The following is a 23,228-nucleotide window of genomic DNA, read 5'->3' as shown; positions in this document are numbered from 1 at the left end:
CACCTAATCAGGCCTGATTGGGCTGCTAAATAAATACTCTCTCCATTCATAATATCATGTGTAACTTAAGACAAAATCAATACCTACACTGAACACTAATAGCTAGAGGTAAAGCAAATGTCTTAGTTATGGTGGAAATACATTTTTCATAATGAGTCAATCAGTGGCATTGGCTTGGACTTTTGATATTTCCAAATAAAGGCACATAGTTTAGGCAGCTGATTTTTCGTATTTTAAAAAGAAGCTCTGATTTCAAATTTTGAAAATTACAACACAGGAAGAGAGTCATGCAAACCATTCAGAAGCAAACTTTGCTGTCAGCTGTACCAAAGCCGACTGTTGACTTCAGGCAAAATCCCCTCCTCCTCCTCACTATTTTTTTTTTTTTTTTTTTTTTTTTGTTCTTTGTGAACTAACATCAAAAAACATGTTAACTTATTTCCAAAATCAAGCTTTTCAGAAGGATAAGAAAAAGAAAATAAGATGTGCATAAGATCAGTGAAATGAAACAACTACAGCAACGACTACTGAGTGACAATCAAATGAATCATGAGGTTGATTGAAACGGACAAATTCAGCACACAGGAACGTTAGCTTCAGTTGAAGATGAATCAAGGTATGTCTTCAGGAGCAAACACATAATAATAATACACACTGGAGTCGGGCTGAACTTCTGTAGGCTTTGGAATAAATACACTGAACAGCACCTGGTAAAACATTTGGCTGTAGACTGGGAGAGTAGGCCTATGGCTGCACAGCGCAGTCACTCACTGTTGAAAGAGAGCTTTGTATCGTGAGAAATAAATACGGACAAACACCATCGTGTGTTGCGTCAGAACTGTCACAACACACCTGAGCAACATTTGAATCTGGTTCCTAATAAGGGACTGGATTCGAATGTGCATGATTTATCTAGTGCACCATAACTACTCATTTGCTCTGGTCTGTTTTTGAAACTGCACTACCATCTATATACTGTATTTATGTATATGAATGCCATTACATGTGGCGGATACAGAAAAATGCAAGGCCACCCTTCAACACAGACACCGGCACTGAGGCAACTGTGATATCTTTGAGCTTAGATGGAAAAAAAAATATCTGAGGGTTACTGGTAAATCTCCAAATGACGCCTCAAAAGGGCATGTATAGATGTATGACAGCAATAATTTTATTTGTGTGAGGTGTTTTGACTGTTTATTATATTTGGGATTTGGGCTGTTTGGTGGGTTACTTGGCCAGCCTCCTAGCCACATCTTTGTAGGCGTTCTCGATCTCAGTGTCAGCAGCGCAGGTGTTGGTGAATTCATCTCGCGTGTAGGCATTCTTCAGATACCGCCACACCCCCGTCATCTCCGAGGGAATGTCATAGTTGCGGTACTTCTTAGCGACAACCTAAAAGAGAAAAGACAAACAATTACGTCAAAGGAGAGATGAAGAGAATGTTGATTTATCTTGTCAGACACACACTCAGAAAAAAAGCACTCAGGTAATTTTACACTGTTAGATATCAACAATTTGCGAAGGTCAATGCACTACAGGAATTATTTTGTCAGTGAATGATTTTGTACTTCTCCGAGAATGCCTTTCAATAACCCCCAAAGAAGGCATTTCTATGTGCTTTGTACAGCATGTGTATGTGATGACAGCGATGACAATAGTTTGCTTTTTTCCACAGAAAAGACTAGAGAGTGGTTCGGTGTGCCACGCCTGGTTGTTCAAATTACAAAAGTAATTTCACATAGTGCTAGCAAGATGCCAGCCTTGGCTGCATTGTATTATGGTCTACTGAGGCTGCTGTCAGTGGAGAAATTTTATCTTTGCCACATTTCTTCCACAATGTTTTTTTTTCCCCAGTATGGTTTTTGAATGTTGGTTCAAAACGGTCTACGGGTCTAGGTAGAAGCTGCAACAAAAACAAATTTGCAATTAAACTGCATCTCACTGAAAAAATGAAAATAAATGAAATGGAATTTACATAAATAAATAAATGGTGAAAGTTGCATTAAGGTATGATACTTTATTTATTATTTATTTTCATTCTTATTTCTTTTTTTTTTTATTATTATTATTATTTTTCCTTTGGATGATCAACTGTGTTAGGGAGGATTCTTCCTTTAGACACCTTGAACTGGACACAGCACTGGCAAGACAATATAAACCAGGTGCTCATCCTTTTTTAAGTTTCATCCTGATCACCTGCAGTCAGCTGCAGTTCCACTCCGGTCAAACCCTCCCTTACCTTGACGATGTGTAATTTCGGCAGCAGGTTGCAGTCTGCCAGCGTGAGCTCTTCTCCATCCAGGAAGCGTCGGTTTGAGCCCTTCTCCTCCTCCATGCTGTCTGCATCGATCTCATCTGGTAAGGGGCTGCTCAGGTAGTCATCCAGCTTCTTCAGGGCCTTGGTCAAACCTTTCTCTAGAGCTAAATGCACAATACACACACACACACACACACACACACATACACAATGGATCCAGCGTTAGTGTGGGATACAAGCAACACCTTGAAAACTGTGTGTTCAGGTAGGTGGCTGAATGCTTCCAGGCTTTGAGAGTGTGCAGACTGTGCAGATCCCTCTGTGTGTGTGGGCAAGGGAATGTGCAGCTGAGGGCTTACTGAAGAGTTTTTGTTCTGGCTGGCATTTGAAACACTCACTAGGTGGCAGCACAGTGAGCTGTAAGAGCCAGGCTTCAAATGCTGGAGTCTGCTACTACCTAGTGGAAGAACATGATAATGGCTTGTCTGCTTTTTTAAAAATCTTGTTCTGCTATGTCTGTGCAGGCATATATGCTGTGCATGGACAGGAGAATTACTTCATCCAACCTATATGTAACCTATATTCAAGCCTATATGCGTGTGCTGTGTGTGTCTATATACATGGGTGTAAGTGCTACTAAATGAGCAGCCCACCAGCGTTGGCGTCTGGCTTGGTGTTCTTGATGTAGGCTGAGAACTTGGCGAAGATGTCATTTCCAGCTGTGTTGGACTCTCTCTGCTTGGCAGCCAGTTTGGGATACCTGAGGAGACGGGGACAGAGGCAGGAGACACAGTCAGCGCCGTAGACGGAGCCATCTGGATCTGATTAACACCTGGGCTGGAGCTCTGTTCAGACTGAAAACATGTTACACACTCACACCGAGTTGGCTGCCCACCCTTTAAGCTTTCCAGCACCTAGCACTGCTAGCAATGTGAAAAACTTTACAGGCAGTAAAATAAAGATTAATTTAATGTAATGTTGTTCTCTGTGAGGGCTAACACTCTGGCTAGAGCTCCTTGAGTGACAGCAACAAATGACGACAAACCTGGCTGGCTTTCGCTAAAAAAAAAAAAAAAATATCACAAAGGCTTTAGCTGGAGTCAGCAGAATATCCATCTTTTGATTTGTATTCTACATTAAAACCTTTTTAGTTATCAGCTGAATTTGTTCAGATGACAGCCAGTGCAAATAGCCTAAGACGGTGGCCCATAGCAGTAAAAGAAAAATAAGATGATCAAAGACATAAGAGCAGTATGTTATCATGTTCCAGCTTGGAGGGGGAGTTGACGCCATATGCCATATATTCCCCTTTTATTGGCATATAAATGTTTCCTAGCCTTTCAACACTGTTGCTGAAATCAAATAAATCCAGTCATAACAATGACTCCTTAGTTACTTCAGTGAATAAATTAGACATTGTGTGTGCAGTCAGTTATGATATTGTGTGCTGCAGGCTGTAAAATGTTCCAGGGCTTTACTTTGGAGGAGAGAGCATTTCCTCCAGGAACTCTTCGATCTTGTTGATATCCGTCTTGACCTCTCCGTTAAAGGTCAGGAAGGGAGGGTGTGTCCCCGGAGCAAGGTTATGCAGGTCAGCCGGCTTTCTGCAAAACAAATAAAGAAAGCGGTGAGGACATTCGTGTGTGTGCAACAGTGTGAGTTGATAATGTTTTGTCCTTACCGCTTCAGGTCAACCGTGGTGACATTGAACACCACCCCTTTAAGCCATAAGATCATGAAGAGGCGCTGAGAGAATGGACAGTTGCCGATGCTCTCTCCATCACTGCCAGCCTGCGAAGAAACACAAGACATGACGGAAGACAAGTCAGAGCACTGCAGCACCCAGACATGAGGCCAATGCCCAAGCGTCAAACAAGTATTACTTCTAAATCCCACAACCTGGCAGATCATTCTGGCTTTTGTTTCACGGCTCTAGCGCAAACACATCTTCTCTCACACACACACAGAAAAGCAGATTCATTAAGCATAATCCATCACCATGAACTAGGGAATAATAATCAGACAGATTATTTTATCTCTTAAGTCATATATCTGTCATGACTGTGCTGGTGTTAATCGCTGTGATCAGAGTCAGTGGAGCAGGAGGCAGAGAGGAGGAGTGTTTAAAACTTGAAGTTTTTTTGGAATGTATTAGATCACGTTGCTAAATTACACACCCTGCATGAGGAGAAAGTTACAGTGCAAATGGCAAATGTTCAATGGGGAAAGTCCCACCAAAACAGAGCAAAACAGCTGCCTATGAGGGCGATCAAGCCCAAAACCCAAATCTGAGTAAAGCCTGACATCTAATGGTCAAAAGTAGCATGCTGAATTGGCCATTTGCTATTGGCTGGTTTTTGGTGCCAGGTGATGTCACTACCTGTTGTATTCTGCAGTGGGTGACATCACCTGGCACCAAAAATCAGGTGGCCAGTTCACCACCCTACATTTCATCAGTAGATGTCAGGCTTCACTCATATCTGGGATTTGGTTTGGTTTGGTTTGGTTACTATTTAAAGCACACAGCCGTAATACATTTGCTGGCATTATACCCTTTAAGGTCTATTGCTTTTTTTAAAAAAAAAACAATACCACACATGCATACAGGATAATTCAGAAATCATGCATATTTGTGAAACTCAATTTTGATTAAAAATTTAGCCATCTACATGTATGAAAATGATTGAACATTCCAGCTTTCTCTGCCACATGCTCATTTTCTCAACTGTAACATCTAAACGCTATGGCAGTCATTTTCATTTCAGAAAGTGGCCGATTCTATTTCTGTGGACGGAAGCGTACAGCTCCAAGATCACGATTTGTTATTTTGCATGTGTCACCCACTGTGTCTGCCATTCCCTCGGGTCACACATAAGCAGGCAGACAGAGGCTCACTGTGTGTAACATTTTCTAAGCTACTCTGGACACTGCTCCTACGCTTGTCCTCCTCCACAGTGCAGCCAGAGCACAGGATCAGCAGCAGATCAGCACCCCTAGAGCTAGCGGGGATTAAGTGTCTTGCTCACAGCCACTGGGAGTTTGAACCTAAACGCTCAGGTTAAAGGACGGTCTCCCATCCTGCTGCCATATTGACAGGGGTGGGTGTTGTGAAAATCCCATCTGTGACCGTCCGGTCATGGGCCGTCTCTCTGACAACCTGGCAATCTCTCCACTACAGATTAAATAAGCACTTGTTATCTGTAACAACTGCTTATCTGTGGTTATCTTTAACCTTTATTTGATGAGGTAGGTCAATCAGCCAGGAGTCTGGTCATGGTAAAATATGAAATGTTTTATTAATTCCCCAGCAGGGAAACTAAGTGCCACCATACATATAAGACAGACAACTTTGAGGACAAGGCATACACATTAGTAGAAAAATACGGTGAGAGCACAACACCATTATAAATAGTGTAAACATCAGTGTGACTCTATTAGTAGTGGTTAGTGATTATATATTACATCAGCATCAGCATATTCATGGAGCCCAACATTACAACAATCCTCAGCACAGCCGGCCTCAGTACGTCCTAGTCATCAACATCAGATCATCATTGTCATCATCAACAGTGACAGTCAGTGACAATGTTCATTAAAAAACTTAACCACATCAGGCACAGAGGACTCCCTAAATCTCTCTGAAGAACACCTGGGCATATCAATCCTGTCACTTAAGGAGCTCTCCAGTTTGATAAAACCAGTACAATGGATGACACTCATTTTGCATAACACCTTTGAGCTTCCTATCCATTCTGTGCTCCATGGTCACTTCTAGTAATAGCCTGCCTTCCTGATCAGTTTATTGATCTTGTTATTTGCTAAAATGCTTCAATAAACACATGCAAGAGGGACCTGCTGACATAAAAAAAGAAAGAAAAAAAAAAAAAAAGAGCTTCCTAAGGAAAAACAGCCTGGGCTGGGCTCATAAAAGATTATCCACAAGGACACAGAGGCACTTATGGGAGGAAACCACCTCAGTGGCCTCATATTTAATCAGGACAGGGGTCAACACGGCCTTTTTCTTTCTAAAATCAATGATAAGATCCTTGTCCTCACTTCTATTTAAAATTAAGAGCTTTAATTTGACAAAGCCATCTACCTCCTGTTGGTAAGCCAGGTGGTTGTCATTGGGGATGTAGCCGACAAATGTGGAATCATCAGGAAGGTTTGGCAGGGGGCACTGTGTAAAAGTAAACACCTACACAGATACACACCATTATTAAGCCCAATTTCATAAGTACAGAGTCACAACCAAAACTAGACCTCTCAGCCTAGTAGAAATAGCGCTATTTAAACATTATGCCATACAGAGATGGGCATATTCTAAGAGCAGGGCGCAATATGCATTTCATCCAAATGCTTTTAAAAAGGCTTTCATCAATTTGTTTTTGAATTTCCACACCCAAAGATGACACCAACATTGGAGTATAAAGTTTTCTCCCAACACTGACGCTGCTGAGAGAATCTTTTCCTTCCTGCGGTATACCTGTGCACATGAGCTGAGATCATATGTCTGCGTGCATGGGTGTACACTAGAAGACTGACATGGATACCTGAGCCAGTGGACCAGCTGAATTATACATAGTGATTCCTTTAATAGGTTCACCGGTCACTGGGGCACAGAGTGCAGCCTCAGACCTCAGAGTCTTTCAGTCAAAGAGTGACACAGGGCAACATCAGGCCTCCATGCTGCAGCACGGGTGCACTGACCACGAGGCCAGCAGGTTGAGCAGAGATTTCACTCGTCAAGTCAGACAAATTTAGCTGTCTCTTTTTAACCTGCATAACTTTTGTGCCGTGAGAGGCCCAGACTGCACTGTGCCAAGGCATTAACAGCAAACAAAATAGACACTGGACACGCAGGGGGAGAAGTTAATCAGAGAGCTTGTTTTGCAAAAAGTGATGACAAATGCATAGCAAAGAGGTACTCTCGAAGAAGATTGCTCCTCATTAATGTGGGTGTATGCTCTAATGTGTGAGTCTATTTGTCAACTGATGAGTTAGAGTATTGAGTTGTGTCTGGCATCACCACAATAATCCTAATTATTAATCTAATATGAAGTAGATGAACACAAACAAACCAAAGAGTCCATTTTGTCTTCATTTGTGATGGATTTTAGTGTGTGAAAAACAGTTCTAAAGGTTTGTAAATCATAAATAGGCTATTTGATGATTCAGTGGGACAGCCTGGTCTGTAAGCTTATTTGAAATCTGTCATCCCATATGACCTTACTAGTCAATATTATATTAAAACAGTGTGACTAATAAACATAAAACAAGGTATTAAGAGGTTTGACTGAGATCTTGAGGAAAAGGATGAGTTGTCATTGTCAAAGTATTGTCATCTGGGACAAAGTTTATACTATCATTCTGATAACTACATAGTGTAAAATATTATTGTTCTGTGAGAAAATGTCTTTACATGGCTAAAATCACATACACCATTCTGTGTGTTGTACTTTCATGCTGTGCCAGCAGTTGTTTCATAAGAGTAGGTGCCGCATTCTCTTTTTAAACATTTTGCAATATATGTAACCACAAGACCACAGCTCCTAGCAAACACCAGAAAACAGAGATGTCGGTCTGAAAGTAGCTGAGCCAACTGTATGTTTGCCAGCCATTGATGCCCAGTTGTGTCGCGCTGCCTGCACGGCTGTGAAGCTTCTATCAGTGCATTGTTATGGCTGGGCTCAATGGCACGGGGGGAAACACAATACACAGCCGCTGATAATAGCCAATCAAGATCTAGAACATGGAGGACAAAAGCTGTCACACACAACTGGGCCCGTAGGCAAATGGAAAGTGAGTGCATGGAGCCCCTGAGTGAGCTGACGATGAGCGGACCCACTGGAGGCAAAACTCCTCCACATGACCCCGGACTTCACAACCAGTTACCAGATCTGTGAGGAAAATTGCATTTAGAAAGTTGAAGGGCTTTATTTTTCATTTTGTCATTGATTTATCTTGCCACAAACATTAATAAGCATGACAGTAACAAGCAAACAAAAAACATTAGAAATGCGGGAAAAGTCTATCATTCTTGTTATAATAAATGTAAGTAATTAATATTACAGCCATGTTTGGCTGTAACTTTTGAAATAGAAAATCGCATAATTAAGATTCAGAAGGTGACTTGGAATAAATAATCCTTTGTGCAGTCAATCTAATGAAGTTTTCTCTTCCAAATGATTTTAAGGGCAATTAAACATACACATTGTCTGTACCAAGTTGTTCAGTCTAGCTGGAGTAATGCGCCTTCCTTATTTATTAGAATCAAAGAGCGGCATCATAGCATGCTATCAGGGAAAGCATCTCATTAACCTTTGCCAAAAGAAGTCAATCAGTGATATTCATAAGCAAGAACAAAATAGCATCTACCCTCTTTGATTGGGATTAGCATTGGGATTACTGTGGGAGATCTGGTGATTACTTGCAAACTTCCAAACTTCTGAATGTAACTCCATCAGAAATGACCAAAACAGTGAAGTTCCTCAGCAACCTTGATAAATATTTTAGAAATTCACCCACCCATTGTTGGAAAATGACAGGCATTCCTAACACTAATGCTTTCCTAACTGAACCATGTAACTTTTGCTTCCCCAAAAGGCCTTATGATTTAATTATGAGTTTTGAGACTGAATGTTTGCATGAATTTAGTGTCTGATGAGGCTTGCGTCCATGTTGGCACATGCTTGCAATATGTATGTCAGCCATCCTGCTCCTTAAGTGAAACAAACAGAGCTAAGACTCTCTGTAGTCCATAGAATGGTTCATTTACCCTTAAAAAAATATTCAAACTGTGTCAAGTTTAAAAGAACATTAAAAAGGAAGCAGCCATGCAAGATGCTTCTCTGTCCATTTAGGTCACATCTCAGATGGCAGCATGGAGAAAAAGCCAAACATCCAGTTTGCAGCTACTATGGAAACCTCTGTCTATAAGAGATTAGTGCTTCAGCATCTCTGAAACGGCACCACATCTCCAGCTCAAGGCTTAATACAGAGCTACAAATCAGTTTGGAGAGATTGTTTCACTGTGACACTGAATGAGTTTTCAATTAACAACTCAGCATATATTGAACATAGCACATAATGTGGATGTTTGTGCATAAACTACATGTAAACAAGGACAGAGAAGACATTCATCATCACACATTCACCCTATCCATCCAGAGTATTTTGCTGACTAGGACTAGCAGATTCATGTGCTGTAACCACACAAGGGGAAAGTTGCAAATGGCGAGGCTTGAGGGTGATGCAAGCAGACGGTGTTTGTGAAAGTCAGTGAACTTCCAGCCCCTTTGAGACCCAACTGGTTCGCTAGCTAGCGGATTGGCTGAATCCACTGTTCTCAGCAGCTAATTGGGTCAGCGCATCCATGAAGCACATGACCCATGCAATTTTCCACCTGCTTCCACCTCACCTGCCTCAGGTATAGTCATCTGCTTCTAACATTTCTCAGGGGGGCTCAAGAGCATGAAGAACAAAACAACAGCGCAGTATGGAGGTGGCACTTCAAAACCGGTGCTTTTGTCAGTCTGTTCTCCTGCAGATGATGAGCTGGAGCCTCAACAGATCAATGCAATGCTGAGCAAAATTAACGTTGGATATATTTGGAATGATTGAATATAAAAGAAAAGAGGATTTGAGTTCAGACCGGTCAAAGCAAACCGAAGAGAACCTCCATATTTCTATTATTTCATCTACAAAATGTATTTATTCCCAAGCATCTCACCATGCACTGCCATATCACATCTAAAAACAGCACCTTGGCCAACTGCATAAAACAGTCCTTGATGTAAAAAGCTCCAGTCTTCCAAATGCATTGTACCAGATGAATAATGCCAGTACAGTGCCCTGATGCACGCCTCCTACCATCAATAAGAAGCTACAGTATCAATGTCACAACAATCCCAGGTCAACTTAGAGCAGAACGTGCCGCTGTAACTCTACCTCCACTATTTGGTTACACAGGCTTTCCATAAGACACAGCAGTACTGATAACTCTGCTGATAGACCTTTTGTATCCACTAATAAGAAAATACCATAAGCAGGCATTACGCTGTCTCTATCTTACCTTGACAAAGAGTTCAATATCAGGGTCTCTGTCCTGACCGTTAGTAGACATGGTGCCTGGCTTTGGTCGTCACCTTGTTACTTTGGGATTAGGCAAGTCTACACCACTTTAAAAAAAAAAATCTACAGTCCTGAGGTCTACATCCTCCAAAGAGAAAAGAGGAAAAACCCCGAGTAACTTTCTGGGTTGGTGTCCTCTTGCTTGGCAGAAGCCCCTCACACCTATTTGAAGTTGTCTTGGTTCTACGTCCTCAGCCTTTGGTGCCCGAAGGTTTTTTTTTTTTTTTTTTTAATTCTATAGCTCTCCTTCACCTTTTAGTCCCTGAAAGCTTTTCTTTTAGCCTTGTTCGTGTCCTTTAGGTGAAGCGGAGTATCACTTCAGGTGGCAGGTGGACCAGGTGAGTGTGTCAAGGTTTGAGCCCTGTGCTCTGATTTAGCCCAGGCTACAGATGGGGAGCAGAGCGAGCTCTCACTGACACAAAGTGGAAAACAGGTGTCAGTCTATACCAGGGGGTGGAGCCCTCTCCCTCCCTTTCCACCACCCCGAATGCACACACACAGACTCACACACACACACACACACACGCACACACAAACACCTCTCCCCCTCCACTCCCCTCTCATCAGCCCCATCACTTTCCCTCCACCCTGCTCTCCTTTCCAAATGTGTCACCTCACTCCCCTATTTTTATCATTTTCCCACACCAACTTATTTGTGTGATTCCACAAGGAAGAGGCTGTAGTCCCTAGTCACCTCGCTGATCAAAATTTACACGCTATCTTTGCTCTGGAGCAATCCATTACCATCACAAAAATGTGGGATGATGCCTCATAGAGTTTTACGTTTACACGTATCTTACTCTGGCAGGATAAGGAAGGTTGCATTTGATCACCAGTAGGAGACCTGGAGGAGATTCCTGCGTGAATTATTGATACTTGGCTTTGGTTTTAACACAGGACTTGGCTTTTGTTTCTGGAGAGGGTGTATATAGGGCAACTAAATTAAACCGAGCCATGTCTAGCTGTGACAATCTTTATCTGCAGCATAGCAGCATACACTTGAAGAGATTATGCATTATATTTAGCTGGGAAATGCCAGAAAGTTCTTATCCAGCCCTGAGAAACACACACAAGCAAATACTCACAGAGAAAAAAAATGTTTCACACCAAAACCTATATTTAATTTAATCTATTCAACAATACTGTATCTATAACATCTAATAATTTCCAAGGCAGTTGTTCTCAAAGAGAAATATACCCAGAGGGGAGGGCTTTGGGTGTTAGAGCTAATTTAAAATGATTCTAATTATTTAAGAGCCCCCTCTCCTGGCAGGCATACCAACATGCAACACAAACTAATTACTGGGTCTTTGTGGAGGAATGAATTCATTATCATGATTTAAAAAAAAAAAAAAAAATGTTGTACGGCACTGTGTGCTGCTACTATTTACAGTTGAGTGGTTCATAAATCTGCATTACTTTATCCTTTGATGCACACTCACAGCAGCTCTAGAGTCAAGTTTATTTGTGTAACCCTTAATCACAGTTATAGTCTCCAAGGGCCTCACAGTACCCACATTTTAACAACAATAAATGATAATGAGCTGTGCTTCAACTTCTGAACTCCCGAGATCTGAAGTCATTCAGCTAGTCATTCAACTACCAAAGGCACTGTTAATAAACAGGAAAAAAAAAACTTCAAATGAATACAAGGGACATCTAGTCAATCTCTCTGTGTTTTGATTCCAATCTAACAAAGTTCTCTTTGTGTTTCTCGACATCACCCACAGCTGCAGACTGGAGACAATGCTAAATTTATCCGAGGTGAATATAAAGTCATTAAAGATTAAGAGGAAATAGCTTTTGGTTTTTCCTCGGCTCCTCAGACATGTGGAGGCTCAAATCACTGACTTGTTTGGCTAATCATTCACCCATGCATCAAACAGTAACAGGCATTTTCTATCTTTTCCCAAGCCAAGGCAGGGGGGAGTCTTTGAACCTTACCTCTCGTAACTACAAACACTGTGTGTGACAAGCTAACAGTCTTGTCAGGTTAGAAAGGCAGTGGTATGTAATGTCTGCATTGTTTTGTGAGAAATGTCATAACATTCTGCAAGGCCATGAGACCAGCCATCACTGAGGTATATGACACTTTACACAAGTCAGACATAAATGGATGGCATGAAGCCAAGGAAGCTGATGTTCTCTGCCACTGTTTTTCCGTCTCTGATAATCACTCGTTGCCTCTAATGTAATGCACCATATAAATATATATTATGTTACCATGCCAAGTAGGACGGCGCCTGCTGCATCTTGTACATAGTGCTCTGTCGAAATGAATTTTCTTTGTTATCTCTTTAATATCTGGTTTGACCTCGGAGAAAAATGCTCCTTTGTGATATTTGTGGAAGGCAATAACAAGGGAAGCTTATTCTGCATGCCAGCTGCCCGTGTCATTACAAGGAGCAGGGGAAGTGCCATGCCAGCTTTTAGCATGAATGGATGCATCTCCCAAAGCATTTCCTCCTTATTTTTATAGTGCAGTGCAGTTTCGTTTATGGCAATTGGTGAGCATAAAACTGTTGGGAAATCCACCCCACCCACGGGCTGGATTCACTCCGATAGGAAGGCCAGATAGAGGGTGGCTTGGTATGTGGACAAGGGGGCAAGTATTTAGTCACTGCTATAATAAACCCCATGTTTATCATAACTGTAATATGATGTGGCATCAACCAGATAACATATCTCTCTGTGTTAAGGTTTCTTATCCAGAAATCTGGCCTGTCCTATTATAAAATGTGTGCTACATGCTGAGGTTTCCAGGCTTATCCCTGTCATATCCCCTCTCATTTATATTCTTATCATCAAGAAAATAAGCAAAACCAGCTGGAAAAGAACAGCTATATTCTGTTCTGTGTGAATTTATAAAATACAGGATAGCATCTTCATTAAGTCCTTTTTTGTTTTACTAATTTTTACTTGGTGAGAATTATAAAAGCAGATCTTTTGTGTCCTGTGCTTTTGATTATGCCATACTTATGAACTGAATCTTTTCTGATATTCTTCTCTAATATTCTTGGTTGTGCCTCCTGCCACAGACAAAGCAGGGAATTTAACAGAGCATTCGTCATTTTAAGAAAGCATCCTCCAGATCAATGCCAAATTAGATTGCTGTAATTATTTTGCTTATACACTGAGGATCTTTGTTGATTGCATGCACGTATATATTTTTTATTTGGCAATGTCCCTTTCCAGTGCAGTACAAATGCACACATGGCAGTTCAAACATTTGGTATGATTTAGCAGGCTGTTATTCGATATAACAAAGTCTTTGGTAAGCTGATACAGAACTCCTTGAATCCATCCCACTGACTCTCAGTCCCTGATGCCCAATCAGCAAAGTGACCCCTGCATGTACTGATAGTACACATTACGGACCAGCTCTATCAGAAAGGCAGCAAAACACACACAATTGGATTTGCTCAGGCATGGAGTTCACTCCTGGTTTCTATGGCCCTACAGTAAACGAGTTAATCATTACATCGGGCTGCCTCTGTATTGAAGTCAAAGACAAAAGAGAGATCAGTGTTTAGCTCTGACCCTTATTTCTGAAATCAATACTTTATCTGGATTTGTCTGTGGCCATGCCTTGGCTCAGTTTCATTTACATAAAAAAAAATATCTAGTAAATGTCATGTCATTCAAACCCAACTGTTCTCGATAGCACTTAGACTCTTGCATGTTGCTGCCATAATATATATCTAAATGAATAAATAAATTGTATGACCTCTGAGTGTGATGTATTGACTGTATCCCAATTATGTTTGTCTCAGACTGCTAATAACGCCTCGAGTCACAGATTAATGTGGCAGCAGGGTGAATGAATCATCATGGCGCTGCTCAGATATTGCATGACACAGCCATTCATCTGTTCTCCATTAAAAGAATAGTGTTTATTCTGTTTAATATGCAAAAGTGGAAATGTTATCAGCCTTGAATTTAAAAAAAAAACAAAACAATTTTACAGCCATCGCTAAGCATAAATTCATCCTCACTCGCTTGGAGTTGAAAGGGGGATAATGAGGAGAAAACAGATATCACCTTGATTTTCAAGGCAACAGTTGAAAGAAAATGTGCCTCGTTCCTAAATGCATGTTATTTGGTTGGTGCTTTTATCCAGGGGTGCATTTCACCACCAGGACTGCACACATTTTCAGTATGGGTGAACCCAGTGGGAACGAAACCCTTCTCTCCTCCGGTGGTAGTGTTATGCTCCTCTAGAACACAGGATCCCTGGCTTTTAACAAACAATAAAGAGGCAAAGAGGCTGAGAGATTTGACAGAGGAAGCATCAAGACTGAAAACTTTCCACTCAGCATATCAAAGGATGTACACCAAGTGCCTGAAGTTGCCTTTCAGCAAATCGGATGTGTTGCTGAGGTTGTACAGAGGTGAAGCCATAATGAGATGCTGCATGAACTTGTGTTTCATTCTCTGCAAAGGGCAACATTAAGATTGAGACAAATTTTGTCATCCTAGCTGTTATTGTCCTGATTCATTTCACCTTGTTGGCATCTAAGACTATCTTGACTTTGTTTTCTTACTGATCTTTCATAGAGGCTATTTTCCTTACCTTGACAAAGAGAGCGATGTCAGGCTGGTTGGGATCTGCTGGTGCAGCACTGCTCTCATCCAGACTGACATTCTCAAGGGTTTTGAGGCTGTAGTCAACAGCCTCCTCGGGCTCAGAGGCCTTTTCTGTATGAGCGTATGCCATGAGCATCCCGTCCTCGGCGTTATCCTCATCCAGCTGGATGGGTGGGTCGTCGCACGGGTCTCCAGGGGAGGACGGTGCCGAGGAGGCCGAGGACCGCCGGGAGCCATTCATCTCCCTGTGAGGCTCCTCCGCCTCAGCCTGAACCTCCGGCTGTGGCTCTTCCACCTTCGTCTCGGCTTTTTCCTCTTCGCTGTCGCTGGACGATGAAGACGAGTTGCTGCGTTTGCCCTGATCCTCATTGCTGGTGTCCATGTAATCCCGTGAGGCGTGGACCTGCACCTCATCTGAGTTCTCGTAAATGGCTCCCTGGTTCTCATATTTAGGCTCCTGTACGGGGCTGTCAGGCTTCTCGTACACATTCCCCTCATCTATTTTCTCATAGATGTTGTCCATGGTTTCTTGGTTTTGTCCAAGCGCAGTGGCAGACCTGGGATAAGTCGGAGGAGTGCTGAAGCGGTGACACACAAGCCTGCCTGCCACTGTTTGACTGACTGACTGGCTGGCTGAGCGCCTGGGCAAATTCCAGCAATAACTCATGAAAGACCTTTGATCCTGCAAGTTAACAGGTGATTTATGCAAAAGCCACTGCCTGTGCCTTGAAGGACACGTCTTTTAGCTTTAAAGTGCCGCAGACAGGTAACATACCTTCCATAATGGGAGTTCACATACATTTCCAAATATACAATAATGTATTTTTTACGTAAACCAAGTGTGTTTTTTATATTCTTGCTAAACTAAGGCATATATGTTTTGGCTAAAAACAGGTATAAGCTGTCCAAACATTTTCGCCATACTAAATACTCTATATTTAAAAGTAATCTATACACAGAAATACAGTTTTTGGGATATTTTTAAATGTCTGTACATATTTTGAATCATGTTAAATGTATTTTTCCATGCAGAGTATGGAGCAAAGAGCATATAAGGACACAAAGGTTCGGTATTTAGGCTTACTTGAGGCATCTACCTCTAATGTGACTTTTTTTTTTTTTTTTTAGTCAACCTTTTGTGTATCTCTCTGTGGCATGAGCAGACATGAATGTCACCAACAAATAGAAAATGTCTGACACAAAATACCAATAAAAACACGAAGTCTCCTTAGTCTCACATAAGTCCCTTTTATTTGAGAACAGACTGATTAATTGCATTAACATGGCAAAGATAATTTGTAAATCATAGTCTCCATATTCCAAGTCCAATGTAACAATCAACTGAGATAAACCAGATCTAACAGCTATTTTTCAATGAGTTTCAAATGAATTATCTAAATATACTGTGGATATATTTCATTTCTCTGTCAATAAATCAGGGGGAAATTAGCAGACAACACTTTTCTTTCATAAAACATAAGACAATTCTCAGAAAATTAGCAATTTTCATATAAATGCTCTCAATTTATTCATTTAAATTTTGTAAAAAGTATATCACAGTGATGTCTGTCATTTTTTTGGGCACAGGTAAACCGTATTAGTTAATGCATCTAAAAGCCTAAGGACAAAATTCAAACCAATTGTTCTTAAAAGAGCTTTAAAAAATATTAGAATAATTAAGACTGACAGGATTGGATTCTACTTGACTTTTTTATGATTATGCTAATTAAAAAGCTTTTTGGCAAGAGGCACCTAACTTTTTATTGTTTCAAATAGCATCTACGAACAAGGAGTGCAAATGATACATGACCTAAAAAGCATCCAACTACTGCCCCTTCTTTCTGTTTCATTTCTATCCTTTAGTGCAAATCAGGGGAACAGTTCTTACAAGTCATGCTGAAATTGTCTTCTCCACCAAGCAACAAAGAAACCCTTATATTCCCTAAGACAAAATACTGACCAACAGCAATTGCACTTCACATTTCACCAACAAATGGCCATGGTTATGACAGGTAACTTATGACCGGGAGGGCAATACACAGTCATCTATACAGAAAAATGCCCTTCCCAACACAAAAAACTACAAAACAATAAATAGACTAACTGACACACATACGATTGCACACCTTAGAGAGATTTTCTCCATGAAGTTAAAAGGCAAATGGTAGTTGACTACTGAAGAGCAAGGTAGTATTGTGGTGGGCAGGTGGAATGACCTACACGAGAGTAGCAGCATGGCACATTGAGTGAGTCTCACATTTTAAGTGGAATATCTGCTTAGTAGTACCATTTGAGAGTAAGATTATTGTCTCAAGCGAGCCACTGAAAAGCTTCCTGACACTAGCGTGCTTTGAATACTGGCTGTAGTTTTTTTTTTTTTTTTTTTTTTTTTTCAGATTCATAATTCAGTGCAACTCCTGATTCAGTGCTCAGAAAACATAGTGGCAAGAACACGACAAATCCTACTTCATTTTTACTATGTGACATGACAAATCCGGTTTGCATAGATTTGAAAATGTCAAATACACTTTATCCGGTCGCAGCTACTCTATTAATACCATCTTAGCCGTGCTTTTTTTTTCTTTTTCTTTTTCTTTTTTTTTTTTTTTGCCCACCCACATTCATATTTTCCAGTTATCACCGGGCAAAATTCCACTCTCTGCTTGGAACTTTAACTAATGCTGTGATGATGAAAATGACGAGATGAAACTGGGTAAAAAACACAATCAAAGCAAAGCCACTACAAAGCTCATGTAAAGGTTTAGAATCTTGATTAAGCCTGCACCAGAAGCAAACCCCGGACACCGTTCCCTTATCCGCAAGTCGAGCAAGCCGGTGTTAAATGCAGATGTTCCCCTAAAGAAAATTACATGGAGACATAGCCACTGTCAGAAGACTTTTCTCTCCGATCTCCAAATCGCAAAATGACCAGGGTGGTGGCACTGGGCAGGGTAAGGGAAGGGTTTGGGGATGCTTCTGGACAAAGCAGACCAGCTTAGGGAGTAATACCTCCTCTTCTTCTTTTTTTTTCGCTATTCATTCTTTCTTTTTCCTCACCTACAGGTGCAGGTCTTCTTGCAGTAGGGGCTGGGACATCTCCCTGCTTCTGAGAGGTAGCGACGGCAGCTGTTTGAGAGTCACTTGTCTTATGTACACCACTAGAAAGCCCAGCACCATCACCACACCGAGCAGAGACCCCACGGCGGGGGCATAGGAATAACTGGGCACCCTGGCTGGGACGCTGGGTGTGGGGGTAGTGGGCTCCGGGGACAGCAGGTCCCGCACATTAGCGAGGGAGCCGTTGTTCGGTAAAGGGCGAAGGGACAAGATGTGGCACATGAGAGGGTAAAGGTCAACAGAGCGCATGGAGGTCTTGACGTAGTCCTGGCGAAAGGCTGGGCCGCGGGCCACGAACACAGGGTGCATGCTGGGCAAACTGTTGTTATAGCCGTGGTTTCCCACTACAGAAAAAAGACAATGCACTGGTTAATTCTATGAAGCTGCACAATAGTTTGATATCTATTATTCTTTCATTCTTAATCAACAATAGATAGAGGGACTCCAGTGCTCGACAGTTATTACCACTGCTACAAATGACTAAGACATCGACATTATATCAGTATCATGATACAAATCTAGATATCAACTGGGATCTTGGATATTGTAACACTGTGATATGACATAAATAATTACTCATCTTATAAAACTGCCTTTGGAGTAAAGGACTGTTGTAGCTGATTAATTTATTGACCTGCTTGGCAACATCTACATTACTAATGAATGTTCATCAAAAATGTCTAGTGTGTTAATATCTTATTGAAAGCACCCACAGCCATCCTTACAATACTGTCATAATATTAATATTGAGATATTCTGAGAAGAATAATGTGACTTTGTCTATATTGCCCAGCCCTACAAATGACTGAAAATCATCATCTAGCCTTGTTGCTCTCTCACAAATCAAACTACTATATGAGCAACTTTTGAAATGTGTCCTGGTATCATGCCATACAAATCAAAAGCAAGTATTTCACATTGTACTGAAAGAGAACTGGAGATAGAGCAGTAACTGCTTTTGATATTACAGGAAGAAACCTCACCTGCCTTGGCCCCATTTCCTACTTCGACGACAAATTCTAGGGAATAAGCTTTTTTTTTTTTTTTTTTTGTGACTTAACTACAGCCGATTTAACGTGAGCTTTTCTTAGGTTCATACTGACATGAAATGCATTTTAATCTCGCCCAAAGCTATAAATAGACTACAGGAGAGCTGATGATATAAACTACTCTTTGCAAACTGAAAACTCCTGTTTGATGCGTGCAGCCAGAAACTGGAGTGCTGTCTCAACACATTTATACGATTAATAGTTTGCTACATACACATGAAGCGTCCCGTCCTGTTCTGCATGACAGTCCAGCCTTCTTGAGCCTCAATGATAATGGGCATGATCCGGATATTGTGCTTGTAATGGAGATGCTCGGGAACTTCCACCTTCTTGTAAACCATCATGTGAGGGTTTGCATCCGCCAACTTACTATATACGTCCTCAAAATGCCCTGCAAAAGAGGCGCCAGCCAATGTTAACAAATGCTCAGCTACAGATATTCAAGGTTGACTTGTAAACATACCAAGAAATTCAGCACTTTGGCAGCAACAACAACTGCAGACTCTTAAAATTATAGAAAATCAGTTACCTGACTTCAGATATACTGAATGACCAGACTGATGTACGCTAAACATTAAACAATAACAAAGAAATAGGGCTTGTGTGTTTAGCCATAGTTTCTTTATCATCTAATTACATCATAATTATGGATATGAAGGTGCTGCAACATTAAACATTAACCACATTTATTGACAACTTTGCATGTGAAAGATGGCCAAAGCTGATACCTTCTTTGGGAAGTATTCCAACCACTGGACTCTTATCCACCCATGTGTACAGATCTCGGCTCACATACACATCCAACTCTATAATCTTATCAGGGGACAGCTGCGTCATCCCGTGGTCACTGGTGACGATGAGGTTCACTTTCTCATACAGCCCTGCCTTCCTCAGCTCGTTCCTGAGGAAGCCGAGCTTCTCGTCAATGTTGACGATGACTACATCCATGAGGGAACTCTCAGGTCCCAGGTTGTGGCCACTCTCATCCGGCTCCTCCCAGTACAGAACTCCAAAATCCACCGCTTCTTCATCGGGCGCAGAGAACCACTCAATAATCTGCTCCACCCGGGTTTCAAATGGGACTGAGGCATTGTATGGAAGATACCTAGTGGGGTATGTCCCGTTGATCTCCACATCAGACCCTGGCCACATTGCTGCACCGCTCCTCTGTCCTGCTCTCTGATTGGTCACCCAGAGAGGTACTGCCTCATCCCACCACCGCGGATCATAAATACTGTCCGTCTCCATGGAAAAAGACCGGTTCAGAACAGGGTCATACATTTCATTGGCCACAATCCCATGTGTCTCAGCGTACAGCCCCGTCACCAAACTGTAGTGGTTGGGGAAGGTCTTGGTAATGTATGTGTTCTCCACCTTCTCCACCCTCACCCCCTCATCCATCAGGGCATGGAAGTTAGGAGTCGGGACTCGGTCGACGTAATCCCAGCGGAAGCCATCGAAAGACACGAGCAGCAACTTGGGGTGGTCTCTGACATCGCGGCCCCTGTGTCCATGCTGGTTCAAGCTATGGAGGGAGACCAGAGGCAGGAGCAGGGCCCACAGGCAGACCAGGGGACAGGAGCCTCCTCTCAGTGTGCAGCCAAGCATAGTGTCGTCTGGGGTGACCAAGGCAGCTGTCACAAAAAACAAAAACAGCACAGGGAGGACTTGGTGAGCTAGGTTGAGCCATTGACCCCACTCATAGGGTTAATATGCCTCCACACATATATCAGCATAGACACTGGCTGACCAAGAGTGACACATGAATCCAGAGGAGTTGGGCTGCACATAGCACCCTAAACACACCACTTAACTGGTATATAAATGCACGTGCATTGCAAATATGACAGGTCAGGAGGGTAATGATGTCACGGCAAATTTGATAGACTGAAGACATGGCGAATGCTAACTAACTAACAGTGAAACGGAGCTTTCCAAAAGCCAGTTAACCTTACTGGAGCTGGAACCGGGTTCTGCATTTCAGCACTCCGCTGCAGATACGCGGCTTCATTTGTCACTGTATGGGGCTGAAGTGGTTACAATGTAGCAAGCCATGCTAAGCTAAGCTCTGCCTTTCGACAATAAGAGCACCACAGATACTGGGGACCGTGTCGACTGCAAAAGGAAGTGTGTTAGCTGAAGCTACACGGCAGAGGCCCCGAGACGGACAGCTGCATTTCGATGCACATATTAGTCCAAGGCACCATAACTGTCAACAAGAGCGCTTACCTTGTTATCTGATTCAGCACGGTCCCTGCCTTGCTCCGCACACCAAGATAAACAGCCGGACTCGCAGCGCAAGAAGGAAGTCCCGCCTATACTGTATTCTTTTCTTTTATTTATTTCCGTTTTAAAATATCCCCGTCGGCTTATTTACAAATATAAACCCAATTTAGGTCATGCAAATGCGAAGGCTTGTTGAATATTTCTTCCCGGTGCATGCTTTACTCGTAGACGGTGAGTCCAGGAGCTCCCTGCGATCGACAAGTGCACGCAGGTCCCAATGACGTAATGTAGGATGAGCAAGTGGGGGGAGGGGGCGGGGGGGTTGGAGGAGGGGGGTCCAGTCGAGTCTTATAAATAGAAATCTTTGTGCCAGTCAGCCTGTTTAGCTTCATTTCACTCGCCGTCAACAGTTTATTTCCAGGGAGGCCGGGAGAAAAACACAGTGAAGACAAATATGGGCGTGCAGACAGACGGAGTGTGTTTGAGCGTGCACTTGGCCCCAGGGAATGTCCAACAGGCTTCATGTCTATTTGCACATGACTTCAGGGTTGGGATCAGAGACATAACGGGTCTCACACCGTCCCGTTAAATCTGCTAAATACCTCATGACAGACACCTAGAACAATGCAGGAGCCGTGTGACAGACATTTTTTTTTTTTTTTTGTTGCAGCGGCAACAAAAAGGCCACAAGGTGTCAGTCAAGTCCAGTCTAACAGTATCCAGAAGTGAGTCTTTGCCCCAGTCACTGAGCAATCAAGATAATATGTCAGTAATATTGCTAGTGGGACCGTCTCCAACTTATGGACAAGGTGCTTCATCTGTCTGAGGAGATATTCATATTGATGCCATTACTGATGCCGCCTTTGCCTTTATGGATACCCAGTGATTCTTTGGATTGTTCAAAGACCCTATGGTGTGGATGATATTCAATATCTCGTTGCATGTTTGCCATCTCTTAATTTATTCATGAAACTATATGTGACAGTTTTTTGAGGGCAAAATGACCCCCTTTCTTTCAAATAAAGGATAAACTATGAAATATGCTATAACTTCTGTTAATATGTTTTAACAACATTTAAATAAGGCATCAGGAGGATTGTTCCTCTACTCAGTCAGGAAAGATTTCATACTGGTTTCCAAAAGGGAGCTTCATTTATTTGTTTGTTTTGTTTGTTTGTTGTTATGTGATGGTTACATGGTCCAAAGCTTGAAGGAGTGAAAGCTCGACCTTCCCTACCGTTGTGCCATTCATTGTTTAACAATGTGTATGCATTATTAATTTATTTATTATCTTTGGGTGAGCTATATCCAGTGTTGGAACTTTTGACCCAGAGGCTAGTTTGGCAGGCAACTCACTGGCTGTTCTCTGACAAGCTGTAGGCCACCTGATTCAGTATGCATACTCTTGACCAGTCAAAACACTCCTTCACTAACAAAAGACCACACCAACAGGATACTAATTTGAAATAGTTTATTGTATGATGGATAACTGAGACGATATATTGAGGGTTCAGGGGGAAGGATGAGGGATGAAGGTATAGAGCGATGGGGTGATGGGGGTAAGGGTTGAGTATGAAGGGATATTCAAGGCGTGGTCTTTGTTCACAAACATGGTTATAAAACTTCATTTAAAGCGTCATTGCATGTGACATCATTTACACCAGGAAGAAGGGTGGAATTCTAAATATGTTTGGTTCTGTCACAGCTGTGACTCTCACAATCTAATAACAGAGAGCACCATCACTCAGACATTTCTCTGAGACAGGGATACTTCAGCTCTCTAAAACCAGGACCCAAGTTGAGTCAATTGTGTGTTTAGAATCCATATCTGGACTCAGTAAAACATGCAGGTATTC

The 23,228-nt window shown here is 42.0% G+C and overlaps 2 protein-coding genes across 2 annotated transcripts; both read right to left on the bottom strand.

The window, feature by feature from the left end:
- Positions 1-1,230: 1,230 nt before the first annotated feature.
- On the bottom strand, positions 1,231-10,385 carry clic5b (chloride intracellular channel 5b). The gene is made up of 6 exons (XM_030047259.1): positions 10,335-10,385; positions 3,942-4,051; positions 3,739-3,864; positions 2,914-3,020; positions 2,243-2,424; positions 1,231-1,395 (listed from the first exon to the last, which is right to left on the bottom strand). The coding sequence occupies exons 1-6, from the start codon at positions 10,383-10,385 to the stop codon at positions 1,231-1,233; spliced, it is 741 nt and encodes a 246-aa protein (XP_029903119.1).
- Positions 10,386-16,214: 5,829 nt separating this feature from the next.
- On the bottom strand, positions 16,215-21,648 carry enpp5 (ectonucleotide pyrophosphatase/phosphodiesterase 5). Its single transcript, XM_030047234.1, has 4 exons — positions 21,376-21,648; positions 19,875-20,780; positions 19,361-19,537; positions 16,215-18,441 (listed from the first exon to the last, which is right to left on the bottom strand). Exons 2-4 carry the CDS (start codon positions 20,752-20,754, stop codon positions 18,038-18,040), a joined length of 1,461 nt encoding a protein of 486 aa, XP_029903094.1. The 5' UTR covers positions 20,755-20,780; positions 21,376-21,648; the 3' UTR covers positions 16,215-18,037.
- Positions 21,649-23,228: the final 1,580 nt, after the last annotated feature.

Source organism: Myripristis murdjan, chromosome 24, assembly GCF_902150065.1.
Source record: "Myripristis murdjan chromosome 24, fMyrMur1.1, whole genome shotgun sequence".
NCBI classification, from domain to species: domain Eukaryota; kingdom Metazoa; phylum Chordata; class Actinopteri; order Holocentriformes; family Holocentridae; genus Myripristis; species Myripristis murdjan.
Note: the sequence above shows the minus strand (reverse complement) of the source record. Positions and strands in the feature narration are given on the sequence as shown.

Bases quoted from the DNA above. Each gene is read 5' to 3' on its own strand.
- clic5b (XM_030047259.1), bottom strand. From the start codon at position 10,385: ATGTCTACTAACGGTCAGGACAGAGACCCTGATATTGAACTCTTTGTC. The intron at 3,865-3,941 runs GTAAGGACAAAA...TTTGTTTTGCAG, and splicing joins ACCACGGTTGACCTGAAGCG to AAAGCCGGCTGACCTGCATA. The intron at 2,425-2,913 runs GTGGGCTGCTCA...TTGTGCATTTAG, and splicing joins CAAGCCAGACGCCAACGCTG to CTCTAGAGAAAGGTTTGACC.
- enpp5 (XM_030047234.1), bottom strand. From the start codon at position 20,754: ATGCTTGGCTGCACACTGAGAGGAGGCTCCTGTCCCCTGGTCTGCCTG. The intron at 19,538-19,874 runs GTATCAGCTTTG...CCTCTTTTGCAG, and splicing joins TGGAATACTTCCCAAAGAAG to GGCATTTTGAGGACGTATAT. The intron at 18,442-19,360 runs GTATGTAGCAAA...TTTTTTCTGTAG, and splicing joins CAGGACGGGACGCTTCATGT to TGGGAAACCACGGCTATAAC.